Source organism: Nasonia vitripennis, assembly GCF_009193385.2.
Source record: "Nasonia vitripennis strain AsymCx chromosome 3 unlocalized genomic scaffold, Nvit_psr_1.1 chr3_random0009, whole genome shotgun sequence".
NCBI lineage: Eukaryota > Metazoa > Arthropoda > Insecta > Hymenoptera > Pteromalidae > Nasonia > Nasonia vitripennis.
In genome coordinates this window covers 507973-531086 of record NW_022279629.1, presented here as the reverse complement: position 1 = coordinate 531086, position 23114 = coordinate 507973, and the positions used below count along the sequence as shown (strand labels likewise).

Genomic DNA, 23114 nt, shown 5'->3' with positions numbered 1-23114 from the left:
AAGGAAAAAAAATTGGTGCAAGTCAAACTCGTCATTTAAAACAGTTATCTGCATAAATGTAAAACGTTGATTTTACGAGTATGCAAAAAGTTACCCTCAGTATTGATAATTTTAGTTCATTGGCTGTAAAAATCTATTCGATACTCGTAACCTAAGTAGCACTTTATTGTGAGGCGTCATCATATGGATTTGTTCCTAAAACAGCCCTCTGTAATCGTGATGCAGCCATTGTGCCCTCGCAACTCATACTTTTTTTATAAAATCTAACACTTTCGTCAGTTACTATTAAATCTATCTTGATAACGCATATGCCTATGTCTCATAAATCTTTCGATCCCTTGAAAAGAGATGCTAAGACGTCTAAAATGTAGAGAAACAAATATAATCGACATTTAGTTCGTTGGATCATGAAAATCTTTTCCCAACTAAATTATCGACGAACATTCGAGACTTTTTTTTATGCAAGTAAATATTTTCTACATTTTTAAAGATCTTGCGTTTGCCATACTGGAAAATGCTCGTATTATGCATAGTGGGGAAAATGTAAATAAAAAAGTTTTAGCTCGCATTTTGCGTATAGAGATAGTTGAGAGTTTTACCACGTCCAAATTGACTTGGGAAGCCTAAGGTCTGCATAAATATTATTATATAGTCATGAGCATACGTAGGAAGAAAGGGCCTTGTAAAATAACTTTCCACGCTCATAAAATCAACAGTTTACTTATTTCTCCTGTACCGTATTCCAAAGTATGTCTAATAAACCACAGATATGTGCAAATCCACGGAAAACCGGTCACTTTTGGGTGTCTGAGCAAACAAAATTCAAATTTGAGGGCAGACCTACCGAGCCAACTTTTCTGGGTTCCTTAGGCCATCCAGAACACGAAAAACCTTGCATTTTCAAAATTTCGAAATACTTATTTTTTTGCCGGGTAGTTTAAATTCTCTTATGGAAATTTGACATGGAAAAAATTAACGAAGACTAGCCATTGCTCAACTGTACGTACTCAATGTCCGAGATCACAAACGGGAAAAATATACTCATAGGATTAAAGTATGAGAAAAGATCTGTACTTTGAGCCCCGGTGGGTTAAAAAAGGTTGCTTGGATAAAAAGTTGTCTACATTTAAGGGGACGGATACACCTTAACTCGTTAAAAAATGCAAAATTCAATTTTTTGTTTATATTTTTCCTAAATTGTTTAGAAAATAAATTAAACTATTTAATATATTCAGGTATAATGTAAGAAACATAAAACAATGTTTATATGTGCCATATTATCAGGTATTTAAAAAAGTTTTCTGAAAATAATCAACAAAAGTTGTTTGAATACTTTAAAAAGTAATAAATTTTATGTTAATATCCAGACAACTTTTTTAAACAATATTTTTTGCAAAACCCCACATTCATCCGGAAACTATATGTGTTTAAAGCATATCTATCAGTATAAAAGTGCCCTTCGAAGCCCAAATCTTAAGTAAGTCTGCGGTAGCTGATAAATGGAAATTCTGAATTTCGGCCTTTGAAGAAATGTCATACCTGATAATTTGGCACATACATATAAACATTGTTTTATGTTTCTTACATTATACTTGAATATATTAAATAGTTTAATTTATTTTCTAAACAATTTAGGAAAAATATAAACAAAAAAATTTAATTTTGACTTTTTTGACAATTAAAGGTGTATTCGTCTCCTTAAAAACAGCAAAAAATCATAAATATCTCGATTTTTTACGAAAATTAGCGATTTTTCCCATTTCTAAAATTCTTATAACTTTTGATCCGAGCGGTCAATTTGATCTAAAAAATTGTGCAGTCAGAAAATTAGTAATTACCCATATAGCACCCAATCTTCTAGCAATATTGTCTGAAGGTTGCATTTGTAGATTCGTCCGATTCAAAAATATTGTATTAGGGTTATATAACCTTTGGAAAATTTTCCTGCAATATTGCTGTAAGGCATGATGTCCGTTTTTGGATTGCATTTCCAAAAGACGATAAGCATATTGTGGCAATATTGCTAGAATATTATTTGTAATATTGTGTTAATATTGTAAAATATAGGTGAAATACACTATAGTTAAAAAAATTAAATGAGCTTTTTTAGGGGCTCCAATGCCCTATTCGGGACCATCCGGATGATACTTCCGAAAATGGGCATGGGAGCCCTTGAAAAAGCTTATTTAATTAATTTAATTTAATGTTTTCGCCTATGTTTTACAATATTGCAAATAATCTTTGAGCAATATTGCTACGATATGCTTATTGTCTTTTGGAAATGTAATCCAAAAATGGACAGGATGCCTTACAGCAATATTGTAGGAAATATTTCCGAAGGTTATATAACCCTGGTACAATATTTTCGAATCTGACGAATCTGCAAATGCAACCATCAGACAATATTGCCGAAAAATTGGGTGCTATATAGGTATGCAACGACGAATTCAAATCGTATATTATCCTATAAAATTGCATTAAAAAGTGGGAAAATAATCCCACTCAATACAACGCGAAGCGTGGACATTTGATAAAAACAGGAAATCTTCAAACTTCTTCAATTCTTCTATTGTAGACAATTTTTTTAATTTTTATAACTATGCAATGATTATTACATATTTGCAATCTATTCAGAAATTTTCAAAACTGTTCAAAATTTTTATAATTGCGTGTATTATTCAGCTTTTTACAGTTTTACAATTTTTACAAACTTTTTAAAATTTAAGAAACGTTTTTAATTTTTAGATTTTTCTATTTAGTTTTCCTTACTGTTAATGCTGGAATAAAATATACATATAAGCGATCAAAAAGGTCACTTTTATCTGGATTTTGCATGTAACAAAGTGTCCATTATAATTTAGTTATCAATAAATTATATATTATCCAAAATAAGTCTTATGAAATTTTCTCATTCTCAATAACAATTAATCTTTCGGTATTACACCAACATTATATTTAGATACTTTTAAGATATTTTAATATTCTTTATGATTATATTATCTTGGAAGATATTACTTTCAGCAATATTTTTATATTCAGAATTATAAATGTTATGTACGCTTTCACATTAATTTTTGATATACCAAAAAATTTCATATACACAATAACAACAATTTTAGAATAATGGTGTACGTAATGTTATAAAATGGAAACCTCATATTTATAAACATTACACGGTTATGTATTATTACGATATTACAATGCTTTTATGCAATTACAAAAATTATTTGTGACAATACTGCCCAAAGCACTCAATTCCATTAATAATTATCTTTGCTCAAGATGTATGTTTGTCTTCGTTTTACTCACATGTATGGCTTAGTACATTTTTGAAATAAAAATAAAAAAAGGAGATCTAACTACTGTTATGTCCTAAACTTATGAGAGATATCACCAGACAGTAACTCTACGGATTGATTTGCTTTATAAGCACAGGTGACGACAAAGCTTTAAAACAAAGTCTTAGCGCCATCGGTGCCTGACTACCTTCGCGATCTAAGAAAGAACAGCCTCCAGTAGCCACCGAAAAGTCTTTTGAAACCGCCATTGGTTTTTATTTATTTTTAGTCTAAATCCAACACTGAGATTTATAATGCAAATTAATATTTCCTTAGTAGTCAGTTAGGACATTACTCCTATCGTTACGATTGTATCAGTGGACTAATATTATGTTAAACTTTTGGAAGATGCGATCGACTTTTTGTGCAATGAATTGTAATAAGAGAAAGAGAGAAATAGAATATTTAGTAAGGCGCGCGGCCTATGCATGTGTATTTCACTTATCTTATGTTTTGTTCTGCTTCTGACCTGCTCTGCTACCAGCACATCCTCTCAGTTGGGCGTCGGCTCAGCTGCCAAAGCAAAGAGATCTCGAGTATGAATGGGCGCGTCAGGAATAAGGAGTTTAAGGATTTAAATGTGCACTCACAGTTAAATTCTCAATAAAGTTTATTCAAAGCAACAAGATTTTGTTTAACGCTCGCTCGCAACTAACGCATGTATTGTAAAGCAATTATAATTTTCCTCAGAAACGTCAAACGACAACGTCAGTGTTCAAAGTCCGATATGATCAAAAATATTCTAAGTTTTTGAACAACCGAAAATATTCTAAGTTTTTGAACAACCGAAAATATTCTAAGTCTTTGAACCGTCAAAAATATTCTAAGTTCCGACGGAAGTTACGCGTAAAAGTTAAAGTTTGACGCTTCGTACCGGTCCTGATTTGGGCAGAGCTTCCGCGCTGCTCTAATTTTTAAGAAAAACTGCACACTCGGGCCTTGTGCCCTGGACCTTTTATACCTAAAATCCTCCTTGCCACCCCCTTTGGCCAATCATAAGCCTCCAAAGCTGCACATTTCCTTATATAGAGGTTGCTTATCTCTTTCTTCTAATACTTCTAGCCTCCTCGCGGTTCCTCGTTAGCGTATAGGAGTAACTATGAGAGGACCGTTCGACCAATGAGGGAGCTTGCACATCGCATATCTCCTTATTTGGCATGCTCCCCTATTATATACAAAGCATCTCCTTTCTTCTAGGCTGCCAATGGTTTCCAAATATTTATTGTGCACGTGACAGAAGTCTGTACATCACGTATACAGAGGCTTGCATATGCATCTTTTACCTGCGCTCTCTTCTTCCGTTGATAGTTGCTTTCTTCTTTTCGTGCGGCTCGATTTTCAATGCACGGGGCAAGTGCAAGTGCCTCCCCTCCTGTCTCTGCATGCACTCTCTTCTTTCGCTAATAGTCGTCTTCTCCTTCTCGTGCGGCTTGATTTTCAATGCATGGGGTGCATGGGGCCAGTGCAAGTGGCTCCCCTCCTGTCTCTACATGCACTCTCCTCCGATGCTGACGGTCACTTTCCTCCGATTTTGTATGTGTGTGTAATAACGTGTAGGATTTGATTGTTCTCTGATTTAACTTAAGTTTCTCCTCATCGTGTTTTATAATCTTTGATGATTTCATTTATTTCTATTCGGATTTCGTCACATTTTTGTTTGTAATTTTGATAACATTGTCGTTCCTCGTTTCCATCTTATTTAATTAATTACTCTAATTTTAGTTTTTTTTTCGATATTCAATTTGAAGTTTATTTATCTTATCTTTTGCTGATTCTAATAGGAAGGGTGTTGGTTGACTAATTTTATGATATTTCATCTTATGAATTCCTTAATTGAAAAAATATTAAAATGCGAAAGAAGTGAGCATTCCACACTACTATTCCGTTACTGTATGACTGCTAAGACATGAACTTTGCTGCGTTAATACCACTTTACTTTACATTATAATTTACTAAACTTTGACAATTGCTCGATATCTGCTTGCTAATCATAATGAAATTGATGTAATATATAAATTATAAAGATTTTTGTTGTAAAGAATTTAAAAAATGTAAGTGTCAGCTCTCTCTCTCTCCCGATCTCTGACTACGCCGTTCGTTTACGTCTCGCGCTTCATGATACACGTACATGAAAACTGCAGCTAGTCATTACTTGACCTTGGCCGATCTACTACGAGCCTCCAAACATCACGAGGAAACGAGACCTTGTCTCGATTATGACGAGGTGATCATCCCAACGGCAGTTGCACTGCACGCAGAGTGATGTGGTAGTCAGAGTCGTGTGACCGCAGATTGTCCATCCCAGGATAAAAATATTTTAACTGCAACAACTTTGGCTACATATCAGCTGACTACACCACACCGAGGAAAGGGCATGAGTATTTATGCAACAGAACAACCGGAACGAAAACTGAGGAAAGACGACCGCCAATCACTACATCGTTTCAGGTAGTCGCCCTACAAGTCGCCAGCTGGACAATCAGCTTTCCGATCGCCAATATCAGAAAAAAAATATAAAATCAACTATTTAAGGTCGAGTCAAGTTTGAATTGTCAAATGTCAAAGTAACAGGGACCGTTTCGAAACGAAATATTTTATTTAGTTTCGTTATGTTATCCAAAATAATAACTTAATTTAATTAAATAAAAACGATTTTTCAAAAACGTTATTAAGAATCGTTATTTAATGTTTAGTTTCGTTTAGGTTCATCTTTCCACTAAAAACATAATTATGGTCTTGTTTTTGTTAAGTTTTTAAAATCTAAAACTAATAAAGTTTGCATTTAAATTTTGTTTTTAAACAAAATCTTAAAACATAAAGAATTTGATAATTGTTTTGATGTGACTCGAAAAATTGAAAACTTTTAGGAATGAAGCACGTATTTTTATAGCTGCTTCAAGGGCCACCCCTTCATTCTACATGACACCTATCCCTTTTATTTGATGGCACACGGAGAAAAAAAATTAGTAATGATTACTATGCGTCCTAGTGAGGTATCCTATGATGTATAGTAATTCAAAACCAATAAGAGTACTGCTGAGACCTATACATGTATAGTAATGAGTTTCTTCTTAAAAATTGAAAAAGAGCATGCAATTAATAGGCTTTCAATTTTTTGTACATAAAAAAGCCGTAATATCTTAGAAAAATCCCTTGGTTGGTTGATATTTTTACGTCAAAATGTTTGTGAGATTATTATATTGGCCCAAAGTCGCAAATACGTTGTGCACCCAAAACTAAGTTATGTTTTTTGACCTTGTGCGAAAACTGCAGTATTCGTTTTCGGCTTCTAAACGCACTCGCCTTCTAATCGTACTGCAATTTTTACAGTCAGTTTAAAAAAGCCCACTATGCGCCCTTAGTATACAATATACTATCCACTACTATAAAACTCACATTTTTTTTCAATACTTCAATACAATCTTTGTGTCTCGATGAACCAATTATTTAATCTGACGTAAATTCGCATTAATTCCACTCCTGAAATAAAACACATTATTAAGTTTCATTAAGTGTATAAAAAATTATATATTATTTATCATGCATATCGAAGACTCGGGGTACGAGTTTAGTAGCTTGTGCATTGTATCAATATATAGAAGAGAGTCGTCTACTACACTGAGCGACTTTCCGCGCGTCTCATACACTTTTGTAGGAGCGCCCGAAGCGCCATGGGTCCAGCGCATGCGGTGTCCCGAAACGGAACTTCCCCTACTCGTATAACGCGAGCACTGCATGCTCTGAGTGATCGGAGTATGGGGTACTCCGATTGTCGGAGCAAACTTGGAAGATAGTGCGAAAGCGCGCGTACATCACTACAGCGCGTACTTTTTAGGATGATAGTGATCATTAGCATTACATGTTTTATTGTATTACTATAATTATATAGTTTATTTTTTTACTTACTTTTTTAAACAATGTTCGAATGTTGTAACAAAGTAGTCGAAGAAATAAAGCAATGGACTATCGATTTTTTGAGTAGTAAGACGGATTTCAATGCGGTCTTTTGCATTCGATTCGTGAGAGCGTCTACAAATTTTATGCCCTAGTGTGATTAATTACTTTTTTGAAAATGCATTATTGCAACAGTATGCAGAACAATATGCATTTTAATAATGCATTTGTAAGAGACACTAAATAAAAAATTGACAACTCGGTAAATATTGATGGAAATGAGTCCAGTTTTGCTTCTCGGGGGTTTTTGGGGTAGCTGAACACGAATATCGCGACGGAAACGGTCTCCGAGGTACCTGGTGCCCAGGGTGGACGGTATATGAACGTCGTCTCCTAGAGTTTTACGGAAAATTGTAACACGGTGAGTCGAAACTCGTTACTCGGGGGTTTTGGAGGTCGCTGAACACAAATATAGCCACGGCAACGGCCTTTGAGGTACCTGACGCCCAGGGTAGAGAATATGAACGTCGTCTACGAGAGTTTTACGGGAAATCGTAACACAGTGAGTCGAAACTCGTTACTCGGGGGTTTTTGGGGTCGCTGAACACAAATATCGCGACGGCAACGGTCTCCGAGGTACCTGGTGCCCAGGGTGGACGGTATATGAACGTCGTCTACTAGAGATTTACAGGAATTATTAACATAATTAGTCAAAACTCGATAAAATCACGATATAAATAAATACTGTATAAAAATATTTATTTTGCTTATAAAAGTTGAATATACAAAATATTATAATTATAACACATAACGAGGTATAATCCAATAATGTTCTCCTTTTTTTAAGGCAGCGACAGTTGGCATACTCGGTATGTTACTATATTTAAGCGTTACAATTTTTTCGGTACTAGCAATGACGTAAACCATAAAGTGGTCATCGAAGTAAACCTCTTCGTAAATAAGAACAGTGAATTGTACCAGTGATTCAATTTGATCTCTACTTTGATCAGTCAATGAAAGTTTTTCAATTTTAATTATTTTTCCAAATTGAATATCTGGTTCATATACACTAATGACTATAAAACATTTAAAGTAAACTCCAACAAATTTCTCCACGTGCATCAGCCGCCCGAGAATCGACATGCTTATCGAACGCTTCAACAGTATCACAGATGCTCTTGAGGTAAGGTTCGTGGGTTACACCGACTCGTGGCGCTTCTGGGACATTGATTCGGAGCATGGCATACTCCGATCGGAGTATGCCATGCTCCGACGGCAAGAGTAGCCCGTGCTACACCAATTCAGAGTTCCCTATGCACTTCAGGAGTATGGGGTGCTCCAAAAGTCGCTCAGTGTACCGTACACCTGCATTTTAAATGCATAATTGGGTTGAAATAAACAAATAATATAAAAAGCAATAAAAACCATATGAAATTATATTAAAAATTATATTTAAAAAGATAATTAATATTATGGAGTTTCGCAGAGGGATATATTTTAATGCAACGTGTGTTCGGCACTGAACGACATACAGTTTAAATTAAAAATGCTGCGAGGTTCATATTGGCTTATATGAACCTAATCTTTGAGAAAAAAATAGTATCAACACATAAACTTATCTGGCGAAAAAGAAATGAGCTCTGGAAAGTTATTTAGGTAACTATAAAAATCACTAAAATCGCACATTCGGCTATAACTTTTGGAACGGTAAATAAAAATGAATGGCCTCGGATTATGCTTTTTATATCAATTTTATGCAACTAATCCGTGTGGTGTAGGGACGCTACCCAATGATGGAAGCGAAAAAAGCCGGATGTGCGGTACTGGATGCCGTACGGTACTAGACGACTCTTTCCTATTCGCTCTGTGCCTTGACGTATTTTACATATGAAGTGGTATAGCTACCGTCCGAACTAAACGATTGCAAGAATTATTTTTATTAATGAGAAACGTTTTTCATAAATTAAAAAATATTTATTAAAAAAATTTTGAGTAAGGTAATTAAAGATGCTAAGTATAAATACGAAAATAATAAATGCAGTGGTAATCCAAGGCAGCTTTGGAGCATAATAAATGATAAGTTAGGAAAAAAAAGAAGCAAGGAGGATCACTTGATAGTATAATAGTTAATGATCAGAAAATTGATGACAAGACTACTATTGCGAACACTATGAATGAATATTATTGTAATGTAGGATTAAATTTAAGCAATCAAATTAAAAAAATGAACTTAGAACAATTGAAACTGCCAGTTCGAAACAACTACTCAATTTTTATTAATCCAACTAATATGTATGAAATTCAAAATATAATTATTGCAATGAAAAAAAAGGCTGGTGGAGTAGATAATATTAGTGCAATAACTATCAAATCTTTATCGAAACATATATCAAAACCGTTAGAGTATATATTTAATCTATGCATACAGAAATCAATCTGGCCTAATGCACTGACCAAAGCAGATATCGTACCTATATATAAATCGGGAGACAATAGTTGTATTATAGACCAATATCGCTAATTTCTAACATTGCCAAAATACTTGAAAAAATCATATACAATAGACTTTATAATTTTATCATGAAGCACAAAATAATATCTGATAGACAATTCGGCTTTCTAAGACAGAGAGGAACGAAGGATGCTCTCAATTGTCTATCAAATATTATATATAGAAACCTAGATAAAAGCAAACCGATTATAACTGCGTTCTTAGATCTGGTTAAAGCTTTCGATACGGTAGATCACAGTATACTGCTGGACAAATTAGAAAGATACGGTGTAAGAGGAGAAGCATTAAAATTACTCAGCAGCTATCTATCTGATAGGAAACAATGTGTAAAGATAAGCAACGGCAAGAGTGAGTACAAAAAAATCATGATAGGGGTTCCACAAGGAACAATACTTGGCCCTCTATTTTTCATATTATACGTGAATGACCTACTGATAGATATGCAAAATGAAACAATATTATCTTACGCTGATGACACAGTTATCATCTCATGTGATAACTCGTGGACAGCTGCGCAAGAAAAATTAAATGAATATCTTCGTAAGGTGGCAATATGGCTAAACCTAAATAAATTATCGCACAATGTAAATAAAACCGTATATATTGCATATGGCAATTACTGTGATAGTGTGCCTAGCATCTTAAACATCAGAATTGGTGATAATGTAATAAGTAGAGTAGACAGTTCTAAATATTTAGGTTTAATAATAGACTATAACATGCAGTGGGATAAACACATACATTATATTATAAAAACAACAAGATATTTAATCTTTATTTTTGCGAAGCTAAAGAAATTTATGGATAGTAAAACGCTAATGTTACTATATTATGCCTTCTTTCTAAGTATTGCAAACTATGGCATCATTGCATGGGGTGGGGCTTATAACAATTACTTAAATTTAATTCAAGGAATACAAAAGAAAATACTTCGAATTATAAATAAAAACTGTTATATAGCAGAGAACCAACCTCTAAGTATAAGGCAAATGTTCGAACTAGAGTGTATAGTATATACTATACCATTATAATGAATTAAGAGACAGATACATAAGAAGTACAAAGAAGACACGAAACAAGAATCTACCATTGCCTAAAATTGATAAAACAGTAAGCAAGAAAAGCAATTATTTCGTGGCTGTGAGTGTATTTAACAAAGATTTAGCTCAAAGATTTAGCAATAAGTAAAATCTCTATGAAAAGAAAATTAAAGAGGTTTATAGAAAAGAATTAAATTTTGGATGTTATATTTTTTTTTTAATATTTTAATATTGTTAACTTGCTATGAAAAGGAAAAAGGGTATGATAGCGTTAAATGCATTATCTTGGCTCTATATGGTAGTTTTAAGTATATTAGTATTAGTGATTATGCCATCCCTATGTACAGGCAACTGTGTTTGCCTCTATAGGATGCCTTTTAAAGGGCATATGTATATGGTGTTGAAATAAATAAATAAATAAATAAAAAAGGATCAAACAAACTCTTTAATGTGACTACTATTATGTGATAAAATATTATTTAAATTATTATTATTATTTTTAAATTCTAACAGCACTTACTCGCTTACAATAAGAAATATGATGTCGATATTTTCAATACTGTATGTTTTTAAGATAATTATTTGCAATAGAAAAAAGTAAAATGAACTTACGACATTGAAAATTTGTATAATTCTCTTTGACCAAAAGTTTTTTTGTGATCTTCACAAAAAGTTCGAATGCCCTTTATTTCTGTCCTTTTATTTCTCGAACATGCACGCCAACAGTTGCATAATTTTGTACTTCTTCTTTAATTGCAGAAATCATTTGAACTTGAATTGTGAATAATTCACGCCTCGTCAGCGGCACACTAGGCACATTTTCCAGAAAACTTGGCAGCATTTTTGAGAATGTTGCTTTAATAAATTGATAGTTTGCTGCCAAACAATATATATATATATATATATATATATATATATATATATATATATATATATATATATATATATACATACATACATACATATACCCCAACACTAGATCAATCTGCAGTTATTATTATTCTCTACATCTTATATGCTCAGAGCATTCTAACTGATCCATCGTTTTCAAAATTATAAGCAGAAAACGACTAAAACTCGCGACACTGTCAAAGGCGCGATGCCGCGAACGTCATTGTATTCGGCACCTTCGTGATAGAAAGACACTTTCAAAGTTATCCGCTGCTGTCCCTTTTCTTATTCCAGAAAATGTTACTGAGCTATTATTGATTGTTACATTTCAGCGTACGTCTCTGAGATTTATAATTAAGAGTTTCTGCTGCAGTATAACTTGATGAGCTACTTCAAATTTTTCGTGTGAGTTTTTTATATGAAATAATATTAAGAATAGTGGTCATGTTCGTGAGTGTGAAAACTAAAATTGCCATGGTCTGACAAGTGGCATTGCCAAGCCCACGCAAACAAATTACAAGAATGGCTTTTTTATGTAATCTTATCTAGTATGTATGATCTGTTCATGTTTAAATATTTCGATTTACTTTTCAGTAAACTATTTTCTCAGAAAGTTCTGGAGTCTGTACTTCGCGAGATATTTACAGACAAAATTTACGTTTTATTCAACTAAAATAATTAATTGATTAAAAAATGATTACAATATACCGCTATTGTTTTTTATAAGTAATTGTGTCGAAGAATGAGCGCGTCTGATTTTAAAATTTTTTAAAGTTGAAGTGCTGTTTTTTTTAGTCGATGGCGTAAAAATAATTTATATTTAGTTAATACATATTCCCTAGAATGTGGAATAATGTTCGATAATACTTGAATTGCATTTATCAAATTATAAATAAAATCACAACTATTTAAAGAACCGTCCGAAATTCGAGAATGAAAAAAGAGTGACGAGACTATATGAATAGCATTTCGAACAAATTTTTCTTTCGATTTTGTTATTTTATATAAAATGATCTTTATTAGCTTGCAAATAACGATATACCATTATTTTTAGGCACACAGAGTTGTTAAAGCATTGAGAACGGAGTCCATAACTAATTCTTTAAAGGCCTATAACATCAAGAAGCCGGTTCTTGATAATGCAACTAGGTGGAATTCGGCTTATTTGATGCTGCTGTCTCTAATTGCAGCTAAACCCTTCTGTACAGACTTTGGGACTACAAATAAAGCATTATTTCTAACGGAAAAACAACGGGAAAAGATAAGCGAATGTGTTGCTGCATTAGAGCCTGTCAAAATTGCGACAGTAATATTCCAAAATGAACAGTTGCTTCCAGGTGATTTTTATGGAGCTTGGCTAAGATGTTGTTTGACAGTCGACAATTTAAATTCGCCATTTGCCAAAGACTTGCACAAAGCTATGAAGACGAGGGAGACACAACTATTTGATAATGATGCGCTTTTATCAGCGTTGTATTTGGACCCAAGATATATGCCAATTGTTTGTATTTGTATAGAAAAAAGTACGAAAAGGACGGAGTTATATTGTACACAGGTGAATTAGAGATTATTTAACGCCCAATCCACTGATGAGTCTTAGTAAGCGACACCGTGACAAAACATTCTCCTTTTCGTTACATTTGTTTTACTGTACATTTTTATGATATATTTATTAATGAACGGATTTGTCAAGTTTGTTAATTATTTCATTAATAATAGATCAAACGAAACGGATGATTGTGATTCCCTAAGAATGGAAAACCGGGCTGTAAGAAACTTAATTAAACTGTGGATTCAGCTTTGTCGAATGGAAAAAGATAGTAAAGAAAAAGAAACAAACGATTCACAAGAAATCCAATCTACTGAGGTAAACTATATAGAAATTGTAAAAATTAATCTTTAACGATTATCGGAAAATACAATTCAATCAGAGCTATCGTTATACAATTTAAGTTCTTCGTCTTTCCCTTTTCTTACGTAGGTGATCGCGCGTATTTTATACACTGACATAATACATTATCAGCAATATTTTTTGTTATTTTTCGGTTATCTTTTCCTCTAGAAAAAATATTCTTGTTCCTCATACATTTTAAATAACTACTATTTTTTAATGTGCATGAATTAAAAACAAATTTATCTAATAATTTTGTTTTCGTTTTTGTTTTTACAATAAAAACGTATTTTCGTTTTCATTTTCGTTTCTGTCATTACAATAAAGACGTTTTGCCGTTTTCGTTTTCGTTTTTGTTCTTACAATAAAGACGTAAGTAAAATGTTAAACATTTCCTTTTTTTTAAATTGATTTCAATTTGGTTTTCATTTTCAAAAACGAAACGAAATGATTCACTAATTATGTTTCTGTTCAGAAATCGAAGTAAAAACAAAATAATATTCCTTTAATTTCTATTGCTATTTCGTTATCGATAACTACACGAAAGTACGATATCATTTTGTTTTGGTTTTGAAATATAAAAGCAACTCAAAAACCAAATAATTTATTGAAATTAAAGTCGAAACGAAACAAAAGTATAGTTTTGAAACGGTCCCTGCAAAGTAATAAATCTAGATAAAGTAATATACGAGGAGAATTTAAGTAAAAACCTTCTGTCACTCAACGTTTTACAGATCAGGGCTTATGTGTGTATCTGGACAATAAAACAATAAATGTCTATGAACCAAATACGAAAGTGAAAATTTTGGAAGGAAAGTTTGAAAATCCGTTTTGGATAATTAATCTGAAATTGAAAACAAATAAGACCCAACGATACATACAAACGCACTGATCTGTCACAAAAACGATAATAAGAGCATTAAGAAAAGAGTAACTTCTAACGATGAAAGAACAAGTACAGAACCGACAAGTCAAAACGCTGAAGCTCCACAAATCCTTGTATGGTTTGAAAAGAAGTCCAAAGAATTGGAACGCACACTTTTCAGAGTTTGCTAAGTAACTAGGCTTCATGGCAAACAACAGAGATCCATGTTCGTTTGTGTATGCTAGAAACAACAGCCGAATAATAATGCTGTTGTATGTTGATGATATATCGATGACAGGCAATAACGAATCCAAGATGAAAGAAGTGCAGGAAGAACTGAGTAAACAGTTTGACATGAAGTTCCTTGGTGAACCTAAAGAGTTACTATGAATCACCATAACCAGAAATAGGAAAGATAGAACCACAAAAATGGACCAAATTAAGTTCATAAACAAGATGCAAATGAAATTTGGATACGCACAAGCCAAAAGCTAATCAACTCCCATGGTAGCCAACCAAGTGCTCAATAAACAAAGGAAGCAACGATACAACGAACTGACAAACGAAAAAGTTGTAAACCAGCGTAAATACATAGAAGTGGTTGGCTCTCTGATGTATCTGGTATCAGGTACAAGGTCGGACTTGGCCTATGCAGTTAATGTCATAAGCAGACATCAGCAGAATCCAACCGAGAACGAATGGAAAATGGTTACCAGGATATTTAAGTATATTGTAACTAACGTAGAAAGGCCTGAATGAGGGAATAGAAGTTTTCTCAGACGCCAGCTTTGCGGATTGCAAGAACTCACTCACTACCAGCTGCCACGTAGTCATGCTATACGGAGACACCATAGCGTGGAGAACGCACAAAAAAGTCTACGTAGCTCTGTCTACGTGCCAAGCCGAATACGTAGCCATGAGTGATGCCCGTAGGGAATCAATCAGCACGTGCTTGTCACTGAAAGTAATTCCGGATATGATGTACTTTCCACCTATCTTGTGGTACGATAACAAAGCAGCAGTAGCTTGCACAAAGATGGATGGAAGTAATAAACTAAAGCATATGCCAGGAGTGAGTAAGGACTATGTCAAACAATGCGCCCAACTAGGATATATAAAAATATAATGGATCAAATTAAAGGAGCGAAGAACAGATATTTTCCATAATAGATTGGCCATATTGTTACTAGGTAATTAATATAGTTTTCATGTTACAGATGAACTTCACAAAGATGACCACGAGCAGAGGCGCAATAGAAGACGGATAAGTAGCGGATCATGAAGAAGACTTGACGATGTCGAGTGTAATCGGGAGGGAGTGTTGAAATATGGGAGCTCACACCCAACATACGTCCCATACCGACTGTTCATAACGCCTCACTGTTCGCCACTCCAAGCAAGCAACACCTCACATACCACGCCACGTTTGTCACAACACGCTCTGTTACGTTCAATAAATAAAGCCACGTTTATTTCGTTTACTCTATTCAAGTGTGTTCATTTCGTGTCATATCCTGTTTGTTTGTTGCTACAAATTGGAACCTTTTATGACGTCATTTTATTACGTCAGATTTTCAACAGGTTTTACTCCTAAATACTTCAAAATTGATAAAATGGTTGCCTATATAGGTGCTACCATACAAATGGTAGTACGGAAAATGGGGGCTAACGCCAAAGAAATATTTTATTTATTTATTATTTAGAATTCCAGAAAATACATAATTTACATAGTGTTACATAAATTACATATAAAATTCGCAGGCTGTCATAATGCAGCAAATATTAATACAATAACCCATCATAACGCTGTGATCCTGCAGAGGAAAACAATGTTCCCTGTTCGCAGGTCCGGATTAACAAAAATAACAAGATTGTAACAAAATGCTGGTTAGCTTAGCTGTATACACTACGGCCAAAAACCTCCAGCCATACTAACTACCATACTCTACTTCAAAACATTCACTCTGTATGACCGTACTTTCCATGTCGGATTTCCAGACAATGGTTATACCATCATACTTACTCATTCACACTCAAATTGGGTATAAGGGTCTATTTGACTCCTATGCCCAATTTTTTAACAAGAATATAATCATTGGAAAAGAAACATACAAATTTTATATAATCTATTTTACTGAAGAAAAATAATTTATATTATTTATTATTTAAATTTACTAAAAATTTACTAAAGTTTTACGTTATTGATTCTATATGTTGTACTCTTAACTTAATATTACTTATACTTCTTTTTTCGATAGATTATATTACACGATTTGAGATTCTATATTTTGTATTGTCACTTAATTTTTTTTTTTTTTATATCTATAATTAATAATTTAAAGTCATTGCACTTTAGTTTCACCATCTCCTTACCAATATTTTCTCTTATGCAATACATCCTTTTTATTATGCTGAGCCTTGCTGGGCACGTAAGCCCAACGGTACAGGTTTCTCGGTAGTGTGGAAACATGTCATTATGCTGATTTGATGAATCACATTTACAGTCTGACGTAAAAACTATATAATCTATTATTACTATATATTTATAAGGCGATTGGTGCTTGAGTGAGGAGACTGAATGTATGAAAACCTGTTTACCTCTTATACCTCTATCAAAGTAGAAAAATGCCTCGTTAGATCCTAGATAGTTGATATTGCCATAAGTCTTCCTTTTTCCTAGCTTTATTGCTGTTTTCTTCGGCCATTTCGTCGATGCTGGTGAAGACTGTTTCTATTGGTTTATACTTTTCAATGCTTGAGTCTTTTTTGACTTCCAATTCATGGGTTGTTGCTTTGACGAATTTTATGAGTTTGATATTTGTTTTTTCATCTTTAGTTTTATAAGTCCATTCATTTATTATTTCGTTTGTTAGATTGTCTAGACGGTCGTTAATATTTGGGTATGCATTTATCATTTTGTTGTAATTGTAGTTGGAAATCGGTTGATGTTTGCGATTATTGTATAATTTACATTTGCCCTTCGCGCAAATGTTAGTTCTGACATTTAATATTAATTTAGTAGTCAGTACTGGGCCATCTCCGGATTCTTGTTTGGATCTCGATAAAAGTCATAATTTTAATTGCATGCAATCTATTGTTGTAGCGGTGTCTACGTCATTCATTTTTCCTCAGCCAGTCTTGTATCTTTTTAATATTAATTTTCCTTCTTAGGTCTAAAGTTTTCAGTTCATTTGACAATTTATTAAAAATGCAAATTGCTTTGATGTAGCTGTTTTTAGTACTCACAGTTTTATTATATTTAGGTGGTATTACAAGTTTGTTTCTTGTTTTACTTTCATATGCAAATAACTCTTGTAGATTTAGTGGATTTATACTTTGAAAAGTATTTTTATTTATAATTTTTAAAATTCTTTTTTGAACTGTTTACAATAATTGTAAATTGTTTTGGTATGCACCTTCCCATGCGAGTATTCCATAACTTATTAAACTATGAAATAGTGCATAGTAAATTATTTTTAAAGTATTAGTTGAGACGGCAGGCCTAGCCCGGGGGATAAGAGAACAGCAACAGATAACTTGCCTGGCGTAGGCAAGTTACCGACCGAGTGGCGCTAGTAGCCACATGTAAATAGTCTACCTAAGCGCTGGTAGAGGGCGTGCGCGCAGATAACACAGGAGAGAGGGAGCATCCCGGGTATATAAGGAGCCCCGGAGCCAGCAGCGAGCACTCATGATCTGGCTCTCAACTGAGCAACGTGCGAATGGTAGTACTCGCTGCTTGCTCCGGTCTCCACCATACCCAGTAGTCCATGAGCCCCAGGCTTTCGAAGAGTATGTGTGCAGTCCACTCCCTCTCCTTGTAGACTGAGATCCAGCATCGCTTATCATAGAATATTGAATAATTAAATAAATAAGTGAAAGACATTTAAAACATATAAACCCTTGTTTAGTATTACCCACTCCCATCCCCCCATCAGTTGTGTCACCGGTGTAGGATGGTAACACCCTGCATTTAGGTGGCGCATCTGGTTCTAGACTCATGGTGAGATGGTAGTACCTCACACATCAGTCTAATAGCTGCGTGGTTTACCTAAGTGTGCGGGATATGCGTAGCAGGAATACTCTACTCATCTCCCTCTACGCACGAGCAGCTCTCCTCTGGTGGTTCGGCCATTACAGAGGATAGGGAGGTCTTTTGTCCACTCAATAGATATTACCGGGTGGATCAAAGACTGCTATCACTCTTCGAATGTGCTTCTCTCCCGCTTTACTAACCTTGGGTCTCGAATCCTTCGCGTTCGCGTGATAACCCTTCACGGACCGTTTCATAGTATCCATAAATTTGGAAATTTTACTAAAAATGAAGATCAAATATCTAGTCTTATTTATTAGATATTCAATGTGTTTGTCCCATCTCATGTTTGCATCGAAGATTAAACCCAAATATTTTGTTTCATTAACTCTCTATAATATTTCGTTATTGATTTTAATTTCGATTTTCTTTGGTACACTGACGCAATAGCTTCCAAAAGTTATAAAAACCGTTTTTTATATATTTAATGTTAGTTTGTTTAGCCGAAGCCATGTTGATACCTCTTCTAAGTATTTGTTCATTTTGATTTCTACCTCATTCCAAGTTTCACCATTAGCTATTACAGCAGTATCATCAGCATAAGACAGGATAGTATTTTCTGGCATATTCGTCAGCAAGTCGTTCACATAGAGTATAAAAAGTAAAGGGCCAAGTATAGTCCCTTGTGGGACTCCAGTATTTATGTTTTCAAAGTCACTTGCATGTGTTCCTATTCTTACTTTTTGTTTTCTATTAATTAAGTAACTCGCAATAATTTGATGGCCTTTTCCTCTTAAACCGTATGCGTAAAGCTTATCTAACAGTATCTTATGGTTTACAGTATCAAAAGCCTTAGCCAGATCTAGGAAGGTAATAGCTATAGGTATACTTTGATCTATGTTTTCATATATTGTTTTAGAGATCATGTTTAAAGCATCCTTAGTTCCTATGTTTCTAATGAATACGAATTGTTTTTTACTCAATATTTTATTCTTACTCAAAAATTCTATAAGCCTGTAGTGTATGATTTTTTCAAAAATTTTTGCATTGTTTGATATTAACGATATAGGCCTATAGTTACCCATTTCGTTTTTCTTCCCTGCTTTGTATATAGGTATCACTTCAGCTGCCTTTAGCATATCAGGCCAAATTGACATTTCTATACACTGATTTATTACATGAGTCTGCAATGACTGGAGCAATTATTTTCAGAGCCTTTACACTTATTTTATCAATCCCACCTTTTTTCAATTTCATATTGTTTATTATTTTTATAATTTCTTTTGGATTGTTTTTAGGTAGGTCTAACTGTCTATCCTTTGGTGTAGTTATTTTGTTACTCAATATTTCTCGAAGTTTGCAGTAAAACTCATTCATTTTATTAGCAATTTCACTCCTATTTTTGATTATTATGTTATCTTCAATTTTTAACTGATTAATATTAGTGTCCGATTTATTCTTACTTTTGCCTATTTTGTGATTTATGTAGGCCCAGAGTTTTCTGGGATCATTACTGTTGCTCTCAATTTTTTTCCTCTCATATTCGATTTTAGCTGCCTTAATTACTTTATCTAGAGTTCGGAATACAAAGTGACAATAAAACTAAATCTTAAAACTAAAATGTGTAGTTACTCCGCCGTATTTGAAATCCAGTAGTACAATCTACCAGAACAACCCAGCGTTGCAAGTATTCTTTCAAATCTTCTCTCATTCACCAATATCTCACTAGCATAGATCTTGCTGTCGTGAAACTCTGAGTTGACGCATTTCTGCTCCTTGCAAAAATGATCCTCTCCATGCTATTAAGCCTTGCAGGACATGTAAGACCAACAGCACAAGTTACTCTATAATGTGGGAACATTTCTTTATGTTGATTTGCAGAGTCACATTTGCACGGCGCTGTGAAAACTATCTCGTCTATAATTACGATGTTTTTATGTGGTGACTGTCTTTCTAGCTTATCCATCGAGTTTGTGAATATTTGCTTTCCCCTCATTCCTCTGTCGAGATAAAATATTGCTTTATTTGATCCTAGGTAGTTAAGATCACCATATGACATGCGAATATTGTTTGACTGCAATATAGGCTGCCCAGGTGCTGCCGCCACCTCTGATAGTAAAGCTTTCGTATTATTGTTCTCAACCATTTTATCAATCTGAGTGAATACTCGATACTGATTCGATTGGTTTTTTTATCTCCTTAATATGTTTTATACTATCATCTTCAACCTTTTGCTCCTGTTTAACAAAATGTATGTGTTTTGTAATAGAAGGTTTGGGTACGTCACAATTTTCACAGTTTTCTGCCAGCATAAGTTGTTTGTTTTGTTTCTCTGCATTTCCTAGAGTAGACTTGATAACCTTATCTTCCGTTGTTGTTGTCCTAATAATCTGTTTCTTTTCTGTTTTGAGTTTCCACGTGTTTATAATCTTATTTGATATCTGGCGATAGCTCTTTTATTTTCTTCCAATTGTAGTTAGATATTCGACAATGAGAGCGATTATAGTACAGTATACACATGTTATGTGCGCATATGTATGTTCGTATGTTAAGCTTCAATTTATCAAATAGACTTCCAATGTAGGATATGCATATTCAATAATTTTCTTTGTTAGAGGTAGTGAAAATTCCTTATTTTGTATATTTTTGCAGTTAGGTTGTATATGTTGTTCTAGACAACACTTCGAGTTAAAAAAGTAATTTATTCTTCGACAATCAATTTTTGTTGTTATGGACGAATTAGTTTTATTTTGCATTATAGGCTGTTTTCTTTGATCCACTTTTTAATTTTAACCTTTCTGATGTTGTTGTTTGTTAAATCCTTAAGTTCTTTTGGTAATTTGTTGAAGGTTGTTAAAGCTTTTATATAGCTATTTTTTATGCTTATCTTTCTACGACGTTTGGGCATTTGTATACTTTTGTGCCTACTGGTTTTATCTGAATTTAAATAGTTATCCTGTATTTCTATATAATGGTACATCAGTGATTCATATGTGAAAGTTTGTTCCAAATTAAGTGGTTGATTATCAACTAAGAATTTATTCTTGTTTACTATTTTGAGTAGTTTGTTCTGTAGACTTTGAAGACATCCAATTGTACTTGTATATGCACCACCCCAGGCTATGATGCCATAAGAGGTGATGCTATGAAACAGTGCATAATATAGCATTTTCAAATTCTCGGTAGACATAATTCTTGAAAGCTTGTAAAACAAAAAAGTTAAATATTTAGTTTTGTTATATATGTAGTTAATATGAATATCCCATTTCATGTTGCTGTCGAAAATAACGCCGAGATATTTAGCGTCATCAACTTGTTTTATTTCTTTACCATGAATATTTATGTTTAGATTTTTTGGGATACTAGTAACGGTATTACCAAATTCTACGTATACAGTTTTTTCTGTATTAAGTGACAATTTATTTAATGCCAGCCAGTTGGCTATATTGTCAAGGCGGTTATTCATTTTTGCTTCAATCTCTTGCCAATCATTACCTGCAGTTATAACTGCGATGTCATCAGCAAAAGATAAAATTGTGTTGTTTGGCATTGTAACTAGTAAATCATTGATGTCGATGATAAAGAGTAATGACCCAAGAATAGTACCTTGAAGTACACCCATGCTTAGAGTATTGAAATGGCTTACTTTGTTATTTACTTTTACCCTTTGTTTTCTGTTGCTTAGGTAATTTTTTATAAGTTCATGACTGATTCCTCTAATTCCATAGTTATATAGCTTGTCAAGGAGAATTTAATGGTCCACCGTATCAAACGCCTTGGCAAGATCAAGGAAAGTGATTGCGATAGGACTGCTTTTGTCAAGTTGATTATAAATCTGATTTGTTATTTGATAGAGGGCATCTTTAGTACTTGTTTTTCCTAAAACCAAATTGCTTATCTGAGAACAAGCTACATTCATCAAAGAAATTTAGTATACGTTTATGTAACAATTTTTCGAAAATTTTTGCAATATTAGATATTAGCGAAATTGGTCTATAATTGTTTAGTAGATATTTTTCTTTAGCTTTGTGTAAAGGAATAATTTCTGCAATTTTTAGAGCTTCTGGCCATATTGCCTTTTCCAAACTCAGATTTATTATGTGAACCAGAGGATCACAAATATACTCGTGTATTGTTTTTAAAGTCAGAGTATTGATGCCATCAATTCCACCATTTTTATTTTTCATATTATTAATTATTTCATGTATAGTTTGTTGGGTGTATAAAAATACTTTTGTTGTTCATGCTTGGCATCTTTATTTTCTCATTATTTGGCATATTTATTTTGCCTTGTAACTGCTTACCTATGTCGCAAAAGAAGTTGTTCATATGTTCGGCCATCTCATTTGCATCAGTGATTTTTTTGTTGTTATTTATAATATAATTAATGTTATTGCACTTTTTAGGATTCTTACCCATTTTATTATTAATAATTTTCCACAAATTCCTTTGATTCACATATTCATTTCTATCTGTTTTTTATCAAATTCTTCTTTTGCTTTGTATATAATTCCATTAAGCATTTTGACATAATTATTATATGCTTCTTTCTTTGTTAGATTACTAGGATCACTTTTCCATATTTTATACAGTTCCTCTTTTTTATTGCACGATATCGTTATTGGTTTCGTTATCCAGTCTTTTCTTGGT

The 23114-nt window shown here is 33.4% G+C and overlaps 1 protein-coding gene across 9 annotated transcripts in view; it reads left to right on the top strand.

Annotated features, from left to right (window-relative positions):
* LOC100679969 overlaps window positions 1-23114 on the top strand; it is a 105731-nt gene that overhangs the window by 38536 nt on the left and 44081 nt on the right. For 5 of the 9 annotated variants that reach the window (XM_031927040.2, XM_031927041.2, XM_031927042.2 and 2 more), the window contains 2 exons: window positions 12730-13542; window positions 15649-15917. The exons of 3 other annotated variants lie outside the window; for them this stretch is intronic. In XM_031927040.2, coding sequence (XP_031782900.1) covers window positions 12730-13239 — 510 coding nt within the window. In that variant the 3' untranslated portion in view covers window positions 13240-13542; window positions 15649-15917. Of the gene's footprint in view, window positions 1-12729; window positions 13543-15648; window positions 15918-23114 lie in introns of those variants that run through there. One more of the 9 variants, XM_031927043.2, reaches the window with a different exon arrangement.